Source organism: Ailuropoda melanoleuca, chromosome 8, assembly GCF_002007445.2.
Source record: "Ailuropoda melanoleuca isolate Jingjing chromosome 8, ASM200744v2, whole genome shotgun sequence".
NCBI classification, from domain to species: domain Eukaryota; kingdom Metazoa; phylum Chordata; class Mammalia; order Carnivora; family Ursidae; genus Ailuropoda; species Ailuropoda melanoleuca.
This window is the reverse complement of record NC_048225.1, coordinates 78,703,842-78,713,961: the sequence shown is the minus strand read 5'-3', so window position 1 is coordinate 78,713,961 and position 10,120 is coordinate 78,703,842. Positions and strand designations below refer to the sequence as shown.

Below are 10,120 nucleotides of genomic sequence, written 5' to 3'. Positions count from 1 at the left end.
TTTTCGCTGCCTGTCCCCTCGGGCAGCGTGGCTCCCACTGGCGAGAGAAGGCAAGCCGAGTTTCCCGCAAGTTCCTAGGTTGGCTGGTGGCGAAATGCTGCGGTGGGCGAACACAGGGGCGTGGGGCTGGCCTCGCAGGCAGCGCCAGAGCAGAGAGACCCACTGCTCCAGGAGCGGCCCCCAACAAGGCAGCAGCCCCAGCCCAGATCTACTGAGTCCCAAGGCCTGAGGATGGGGCCTCTCGATCTGTGCTTGACCCAGCACGGTTACCAAGCATGTCAGAAGTTGGAAAGCGTTGCCCACCACGCACCACCCTGGCCCTGCATCATTCCGGGCCTCGATCCACGTTGCAAAGCAGGCCCTTGTTTTCTAAAAAGCCTGCGTTCGCTGGGTTTAGCATCAGGCTCCTGAATCATTACGGCGAGGACCCCCTGTGCCCACAGAAGACAAGAGGACTCGGAACTGGGAAGCTGGACTGAGCGACCTTCAAGACGGCGAGGAAATCAGCTCCAGCTCCAGCCCCGACAAAGCAGGTCTCTGCAAACCTCTCCTCCTTGGAGAGACCCAGCCGTCCCCGACCCCTCCGCCCCCCTCCCCACCCCAAGCTCCACCTCCACCTCCCAATCTATTTTCTGCCAGGACCTAACCCTTCTGGACTGGGACATTTATTTGCTGTTTATTGTCCGTCTCCACCAGTAGAATGAAGCAGGAGGGCAGGAATGGTGTGCTGTCTTCCTTCTTCAGCATCAGGACTCAGAGCCCGCCTGGCCCCAAGAACGCTGCATTAGCGTTTCTTAGAATGAATGAGGGAGAGAAGGAAGGAACACAGCTGTCCGGCTTGCTTACCTCTGCGATGGCATCTCTGTCCCCCCCCCCCCCCCAGGGCAGGGCACACTGCCTGGGAGGAAGCAGGCAGACACGAACTCTCACTGAGCTCTTGTTTGGATCCCCTCACGAGATCCAGCAGGTACTATGGTAATGGGGAGGGGGGCGCAGAGGCTGAAAACTTACAGGGGTGAGGTGAGCCCTTTCAAGAGTACGGCTTGGCCTTCAGCTGGAGGTGAAAGCCTGGAGAAGCCCCGGCAGTGAAGGCCTCTGGTCCTGGAACAACACTGCAGCCTTTAGGGCACGTGCCCCCCTTCCCACTCCCTCACCTCTCCTGGCTCCAAACCCCATTGTTCGCCGTCTCCCAAGCGTGAGACCCCAGGCCGACCAAATGCCACTACAATGCACAAATTGTACCTTTGCGTGCACTTAGGTTAAATTTAGAAATCAAGTGCACTCGTGTGAGTTCAAGAACACAAGGCACATTTTTTTAAAATCAGGTGGTTTATTATTTTTTCTTTCTTGAATAGGAATTTAAGTTACTTTAATAATGATCATGGACTTCACTACAGAAAAACCTTCCAGAGTCACAGGAAAATAAGCCCAAAGGATACGACTGGCCAAGTGCCCATTCAAACAGTATGCCTCCGTCGTGGAGTGCCTTCAGAAAACCTAAGGGTCCGACCATGTGGGGGGCCAGGGAAAGGAGGGGGGGCTGAGGGCCAGAGGGCATGAGAGGGAGTCACAGAGAGTCTTTGGGAAGAATCAATCATCAGAAGAGTCAAATTATTTAAAGTTGAAATGAGTGAGAATTTATTCACAACATATGCAGATCTATGCAAGTGATTATGCAAATAGGTGGGAAGGGGGCCCTCAAGAGGAGCTGTAACACAGAAGCTGGGTTTCCAGCATGCTGGACACTGGTCACAACTTTGCTAGACGGGAGTCCATCTTGGTCTCTCCTAGTTCCCTTTGTTCTTCCTCTTAACATTAGCTTTTTTAAAAAAAAAAAAACAGGGAAAGTTTTACAGCTTTTTCCTCAAAACCCAGTGGTAATGGGAGGTAACAAACATCAGACCACTTTAGCCCCTTGGCCATCAAAGAGAACCCCTCCTTGGTGTTTCTTTCTAAGGGAAGATTTCTAGTAGCAGAGCTTTACATAAAATATATATATAGATATATTTACATCTATATATCTATATATACCAATTTCCAGAGATTTCCAATTGGCAAAGTGCTAGATGATTCTTTTTTTCCTTTTTTTCCCCCAATCCCATATATTTGTTACTGAAGATAGACTGAAAAACCTTGTGGCCTGGTGTTGTCTCTCTCGTATGCTACCATTGGTTGATTTTCAGGCCCCCAATATAGAGGAGCAAAAATGCAGGTGACAGGGAAGGAACCTGTATGGTCTGAAGCTTGGTCATGTGCTTTGTCCTGCAGGTTATCCAGCCATCTCAGAAACCAGAGGCCAGGAGCCTCCCCAAACTCCCATGAACCAGTCACTACCACCCACACTGCCCCAAGCCTACACAGCCCCAACCCTGGGCCGGTCTTCTCTCATGTGACGACTTCTCCCATAGGTCATCAGAATGTTCTCGACTTTTCTCCCAGTGTCCGCTTCTTTCTGTCCAGGACATGCTCCCCGCTGTAGCCATGAGGGCGGATTTTCAACTCCACGTAAGGAATGGAGAATTCATGTCCTTTCCACGGCTCCCAGTTCACCCCCTACATAAAAAAAGCCAGCATCAAGAAGAGGCAACTTGGGAGGAAGAAGGGGTGAGTTATGGTACAAAGGAATGCTTCTTTGCCAGGAAAACCACTCCCTCTCTGCTTAGGAGAGAGAAAAAGTAAGATCAGCGGTGACTGGGGTCCTTACACAAGTGGGGCTGGAGGTAGAAACAGGCGCCCTCTTCTGGGCATCTGAGGTTTGACAGGCTGATAACTTGGAAGACCCCCACCCCCACCTCAGGGGTTGGAAGGATGGGGTGTGGTCCCAGGGGCACGCGGGAGACCACAGCAGCAGCAAAGCTAACACAGGGTCGACCTGGCCAGCAACACACACATTATCTTTGCCTCGCTCTTTTCCTTTCCAAAAAATTAAAGGCAAAAATAAACATATTAATTGGTCAATCGTGTAAAATCATTTTCAATTTAGACTGTTTAGATACTAGCTCTGGGGTAACGAATAGCCTGCTGAAAACTAAATTTCATTTTATGTCTTTTGACTGGTGAGGGCAATAATATTTAATTCACTTAATAACCTTGCAACCTGGCCAATAAAGAGCCCAAGTGACCAATTTTATGTATTTTAATTTGTGAGGTAAATAATAAACAAGAAGCTAAATGCATTGCAGACTGTGAAAAGCACATTAACCAGATGAATGTCTTTTATTAGCAAATATGGGGATGGTTTAGGGCATGCTGGCTGCTCATTTCAAATATCTGATCTCTGATCACAGGCTTCCGTGCGTCAGCCCACATGGCGCCACCATGATTCATGGACTAGCCCTCTTTGGCCTCCCCGGGGGGAAATTTCTCCTTCCCTTTGAAAAATCGCACAAGGATTGGGAGTTCCTGCGGCCTGGTCAGGGCCAAAATAATCAAACTGTACCTGGATTTGAGGTGTGCTAATATTTACAGTAATATCGTAACAAGGTGAGTTCTGGGAGAGGAGGCTTCCTGAAGGCTGGAATAGACCCAGGATGGGAAATTGGAAACCCAAGATGGGGAGGAGTTCATGGAGGGGATGGATTCATGATGAGCAGGACAAAGATGCCATTTTCAAGGAGCTGTGAGGGAGCAGCCAGGAGATGTGCCACAGCTGGCAAGGAGTCCAGATGATCCCCACAGGTCACAGAGCTTTGAGAAATCATCGGTAGCAAAGCTTCAGAGCAAGGAAGGGGAGAGGAGCCATCGCGAACTCAGCCCTGTGTGTACCTACTAAAATGGTGTTTAGTGTAACACTCTGGGCAGACCCTGAGTGGCTTTGGAGGAAGTGGATCTAAAGGTGGGTCTGACCAAAGGCAGAAAAGACTTTGTTTTCCTGGTGATCAAAGGATTTGAGAAAAGTAGCTCTGGTTTCATTGGGAGAACAATTATGATGTGTCTGTTATGAATGGAATGTTTGTGCCCTGCCCGCAATGCATATGTTGAAGCCCTAACCTCCAGTGTGATAGTATATGGACGTGGGACCTTGGGAAGGTAATTAGGGTTAGATGAGATCACGAGGGTGGGTCCCCCAAGATGGGATTAGTGTCCCCTTTTTAAAAAATTATTTATTTATTTATTTATTTATTCATTTATTGAGAGAGAGAGAATGAGTAGGAGGAGGGGCAGAGGGAGAGGGAGAGAGAATCTCAAGCAGGCTTCATGCTGAGTGCGACAGAGCCTGACACGGGGTTCAATCTCATGACCTTGAGATTATGACCTGAGCTGAAATCAAGAGTCAGATGCCCAACCAACTGAGCCACCCAGGGGCCCCAGGATCAGTACTGTTGTAAGAAATGGAAAAGAGACCAACGTGCTCTCTCTCTCTCTCTCCACTATAGGAGGACACAGTGAAAAGGCCACCATCACAAGACAGGAGAGCTTTTATCAGGAACTGAATCGGCTGATAACTTGATCTTAGACCTTTTAGCCTCCAGAACTATGAAAAATAAATGTGTGCTATTCAAGTCACCCAGTCTACAGGATTTTGTTCCTAAGACAGTGTCCATGTGTGAACCAGGAAACTGAGACGGTGCATAATCCATGTTATGTATCTACCAGTGGACAGCCTGAGCTCCCACCCACCTACACTAAGTAAGTGTGCAGCACTGGTAGGAATCCAGAGTGGGGGGGGCTGCAGCAGATGGGCAGGGAAGGCCTTGACCTCAAGGCCATGGAGCGTGAAGAAGCCCTTCTGCTCTGACTGGAGGGATCAGAAGGAGAGGGGTAGCCAAACCAGCCTGGAGAGTGTCACTGGGAACTGAAAGCTTTGAGCAGAGCATGGGACAGAAAAGTTCACCTGTCACCTACCTCACTGTGTTTGGTCTCCCCGTATCTGCCATTGGGGTTGGCCAAGTGGCAGTTCTTGTACCACCAGCCACCATGATGGGTCAGGGCACAGTTGCTGAGGGCAATATCATTGTCTCTGTCAAAAGTTGTAAACTTCCATCCATTGTGGTAAGTAAGAGCGTCCCCTGTGGGAGAGGAGAGAAGAGAGGTGAACGTCTAAGTTTTGCCACTGAGATGGTGATTGGGCTCTGGACTCAGCAGGACAATCTTTGGACATGAAAATACCAAGGATCCAGCCAGTTACGTCACAGGGAATCACTCGTCTCTCAAAATGGCCAAGATGAGAACATGATACAGACGAACAGATTCTCCTTCCTGGCCTGTCACCCAAACTTTGGGCCTGTCTCTCCAATAGCCCGAAAAGCCTTGACAGCATTCTCACTTTGAGGCCCTGCAGTCATGGCAAGTAACCAAATATCCAAAACCAAACCCGTCGGCTCTCCTCACAGTACCCGAGCACCCCTTGCACAAGGTAACCCCTCACCCGTCTTCCCCGTCTTCGCTCAACCATCCTCCCTGCCACCCCACCTCGAACTCCGAGCCACATTTGACAAACCCATTGCACCCTTTTATGGAGCCCTTCCTCCTGCAGGTCACTCCCAGATGCCCTCCCTCCGGCCTGTGCTCCTCTCTTTGCACCGGTCTCAACACAACAGCCGTCCCAGCCTCCCTGACGCACACGCATCCTCTTTCACGCTCTCAGACTTAAGGGCCTCCTTCCCACCACCTGGAGGGAGCTGCTCCTCCTTCCTGGCTTTGCAGGCCTGGAGCTTGGCGGTAGCCTTCGTACCATCTCAGAGCCCACTGTCCCTGCAGGCATGTGCCACTTGTGCGGTGGTCAGCTTTCCCCCCGTACTTCTGCTCCCGCGCCCTCCTCGGTCCAAATCCTAACCATTCCTCAAAGGCCAGCTGGGCGCACACCTGAGGAAGCGCCAGTCTCCTTAATAATCCTCGCACACGTGCTCCTTGCACACACACCTGAGTTTCTCGACCCTTCCTGGCACACAGGTACAGTTTAGGGCTTCATGACAAGCTGTCCAGAAAGCTGCTCGCATCATTTGACTGGTATCTCTACTATTTCCCCATCATCCTTATCATCTTTTTATCAGTTTATTTCTTAATTCAGCTCATAAGAGGCTATAAAGGCCTGTATCAATCCCAAGCTAAATCAAGTCGTGTTCCTGCAATAACAACACTGAGTTTTCATCGGATCTCTGAGTACTGACCCTCTTCACGTAGGTGCCCTCCTCTGGCCCCCACTCCAGCCTACGAGGTGGGGTGGGCAGCTCTCAGTCCCAGGAGGAAATGGACTCACAGGGGTTAGACTCTGGGGACTTGTCAAGGCCCCACTATCCACAAAGAGCAGGGCTGGGGGACTCAAAGCTGGGTCCTCAGATTCCAAGCCCAGGTTCTTCCCGCCTGTGGCCTCCTCCTTTCCGCAGGGGTCTCGAGTTATGCTAACAAGAGCGAGCCGGCTCTGGTTCTCCAAGTGCGGGCCCTGGAGCAGCGGCATCAGCAGCACCTGGGACCTTGCACATTCTCGGGCCCCCGAGATAGTGCCCACCTGCAGTCTGTGTTTTCACGAGCCCTTCGGGTGACAGGTCCCTGGGGTGCAAGCTGACGTCAGAGACCTGGAGTCTGCAACATTATTTATTCAGGAAACCTCAGACCCCCGGCCCGGCCAGCGCCACGCTCGGCCCTGGGAATACAGACTGAGGGGGCCCTGCTCCCAAGGACTTCGCTGCGGGTGGGAAGGGGCAGATCCAGGGAAAGAGTTAACACCAGGTAGTGAAGAGGGAAGGTCCCAGGTTGTCCCTCTGATTAGCAGCTCCAACAGTGAGTCCTGCCAGCCTTACCCAGCGTGGGGTGGGGGGAGCGGGGGGCTGCAGAGGCCACTCCTGCTAAGACAGCTGAAGGGCTCTGCCCCCGTTCCTTTCCTCCAGTTGAGGAAAGACATACTGTGTCGCGCTCGCTCTCGCATGCATCTCCTCTCCCTTCGGCTTTCTGGCAGATAGTCAACGACACCTTAAAATAACACGCGATGGCTCCCTTGGTGACACCGTTAACGAGCACAGCTTACCTAACTTGCACCTAAAGTTCCCAGAGCTGTTTTCTAAGAGTCTGTGCAAAGGCTATTTCTTGACAATTTGCTTGTGGTTCTCTAACCTTGGGCGTTGGGATCACGAAAAGCAAAGCAGGCTTCGGGCTTAGTGGGGCTGCTTATTCCACAGACAGATTTTCTCGCTTCCGGAACCGAAGGCGTGCTGACGTTCAGAGCCCAGACAGTGAGTGTACCCATGAATCAAAAAAATCACTTTTCTCTGGTTGTCAGGCCCCCAGCCAACACAGTATTCTGATTTATTGAGCTTATCTCAGAGTAGAAAAGCCAGTGGTGGTCAGACCCTCTTTCTTCTCTCAGGGTTTTAGGAGAAAACACTGGATGAGAAATAAGCACCCCTAACTTCTGGTATAATGTTTTTGGGTGGGCAGCTGGCTCTCCTCAGGTCGTGGGTTGGAGGGGTTGGTGGCAGGCCCAGAAAAGCCCAGAGAGGGGCCCCTGAGCTGGTCATCTCCCATCTCATCTAACATTAGTCCACCATCACCTCCTGAGGCAGGAAGGAAGGCCTGGACAGCTGAGCCACCTCAGACCCGAGGAAGCCATCCACATCCTACCGCCCATAAGTCACACAGGACCATGTGTCTGGACCTTGAACTCTGGACCAGGAACGGGCCAATGAAAGAGTGATGTGTGCCATTTTTGGCTTTTCCCTCTTGTTCATGGACCCAACAATTTCTTCCCCGTCCTCTGAAGCACCAGTATTTAAAAATCCATTTCAAAGCGAGGAAGGCAATTTGCATAGAGCAGTTCTTCACTGTGGACATTTGCCATCCCTGGCCCCCGCCCACCAAATGCTGGAGGAGTTCTTCAGTTGTGCTTCCAAGTGCTCCAGGGTGTGGACCCATCGCTGGCTGGGCATCACTGAGTCTCCTGGAGGTGGGACTTGAAACCAGCTGTAAACGATGGCTTAGCCCATAGAAGTCGCTCTGCACCATTCCAAACATCTATTTATGTTTTCAGGATAACTTCTCAAGGGATGAATAGCATCTTGAAGGTAGAGCTCATTGGGTGTCCGTCCTGCCCCACTCCAAGATTCAGAATCAGAAACTAAATTTACCCAGCACCGCCTTGCTAGGGCTTCTTCGTGGCAGAATCAGGGGCTCTCTGATAGGCCATCCGTGGAAATCGAAGTCAAGGGCCCAGGTGGACGTGAGTAGTGGTGACATTTCCTGGCACATCTCCCCCAGGGCCACGCAGCTCCAATTCTTATCAGAACTCTCGTGGTGGCAGCTGGCACATGCACAGAGACATCAAACCGTTCACCTTTTCTTTGAACACCCCCTCCTCTACACAGTACCTCACCATTTAGGACATGAGGAGCCAGAAGCTTCCTAAATTTCAAAACCCTCCTGGGGACCAATCAGCATATATAAGGAAAGCTAAAATACCACGAAGCCCACCTTGCAATTTCAGAGTTTCCAAGTAGGAACGGTGGCATGTACGGGGAGACCAGGTTGCTGGCTGAATGCGGTGTGACCTGAACGTCTCCCCAGGCTCCCTATGAAGAAANATATATAAGGAAAGCTAAAATACCACGAAGCCCACCTTGCAATTTCAGAGTTTCCAAGTAGGAACGGTGGCATGTACGGGGAGACCAGGTTGCTGGCTGAATGCGGTGTGACCTGAACGTCTCCCCAGGCTCCCTATGAAGAAAACNATGAAGAAAACACACCCTCCACTGACCGGCATTGCGGGCCTGAGCAACCTCAGAATGGGAACTAGCCTGTAATCACGGTTAAAATGCAAACAGAGTCCCTGGGAAGAGAATCACATTAATTTGTGTATATATTGACTCCTTTTCACTCATTTTCCCATTAGCATCAGTTCATTTCCTGGTTATTTTAAGACAGGCCTTGGAACAGGTACATGTGCATAAGAGAAGAGAGGAGAATGGGTGACCCTAGCTGGTCCCCCGCCAGCAGTCCAGGAAGTCACTGGGCTTCATGGAGAGATGCGGGACACCATCCTTTGTCCCTATGTCACCAAGCTCATGCCCTCACTGACCCCGACCCAAGCTACCGGGGTCTCAGGGGCTATCCTTTACGACATAAAACATCTATAAGATTGCACGGAAAGCTCTTGCTAGCAACGTCATGCTTGAAACTCACCTACCCTGCACCAGACCAGACTCCATGCTAAGCACTGGGAAACAAGAGCAAATGCAAAATTCGTGTGATTTTTTAAAAACAATTAAATTATAAGACCTACAAGAAACTTTGCCTTCACAGTTGGCCACTTCAGATCCTGCCCCCAGATACTAAAAGAGGCATCTGTTCACAGTCCTCTGCCGTTAGGGGGTTCTAGAGTGGCCTCAGGCTTCCCAAGCGCACCCCATTTTCCTTGAGGCAGCTCACTCCTTGCTCACCGTGGACTTCCCCAGGCCTGGGGACCCCTTCTTTGTTTCCCATCTAAGTCCTACCCTTGCAGACCCAGCTCCAGCCCACTGTCCTGCGGGGAGCTTCCTTCAGCAGCCTCAGGCCTCAATGTCCCCACCTTCTCACACGCTATAGCTCTTCATTCTCCTCGCCAAGATGTGGCTCTTTGTAAAAGTTACTTTCTATTATGACTTCTCCGCTTGCACGGCAGTCTAAGGGGAGAGACCATGGCCCATACAGTCAGTGGATCCAGCTGGTAACACATTCCTACGTAGTTACCCCCAAGTCAAAAACACGTGGACTTACTTGTTAGGGTTTAAAAACTATAAATGCAGGCGTAAGGTATGATATCAAACCAGTAACCACCCTGTCCCTCTGAAACAGAATATTCAGTGGTATAATCCCAGTGTTTCAGTCACGTGGCTTGATTTTGTTCCCTTCCTTTACAACTGGACACACCATCAACGGGCTTGTGTCCACTGAGCTGCTAATCGAGGTTAGACGTTCCCGGTTTTCAGCTAAACTGCTCACCTCTGTGTCGCACAGTTGTACGGAGTTAATGAGACCCATACTGCTTGTTGTTTGAATCAGCACTTTCATTTTTCCCTTTACTTATGGCAAAGCACTGTGAATATTTAAATAATCACACACACACACACACACACACACACACACACACACACACACACTCCTGGGCAAGGACAGCAGCCAGCTTGCTGGAGCCCAGTGACAGGTGGGCAGG

At 50.8% G+C, this 10,120-nt stretch overlaps 1 protein-coding gene across 1 annotated transcript in view; it reads right to left on the bottom strand.

Annotated features, from left to right (window-relative positions):
* Positions 1-980: 980 nt before the first annotated feature.
* Positions 981-10,120, bottom strand: part of TNN (tenascin N) — a 63,399-nt gene continuing 54,259 nt past the window's right edge. Inside the window, exons 19-20 of the mRNA XM_034667647.1 lie at positions 4,846-5,009; positions 981-2,553 (exon numbers count right to left, since the gene is read on the bottom strand). Coding sequence (XP_034523538.1) covers positions 2,413-2,553; positions 4,846-5,009 — 305 coding nt within the window. The 3' untranslated portion in view covers positions 981-2,412. The remainder of the gene's footprint in view (positions 2,554-4,845; positions 5,010-10,120) is intronic.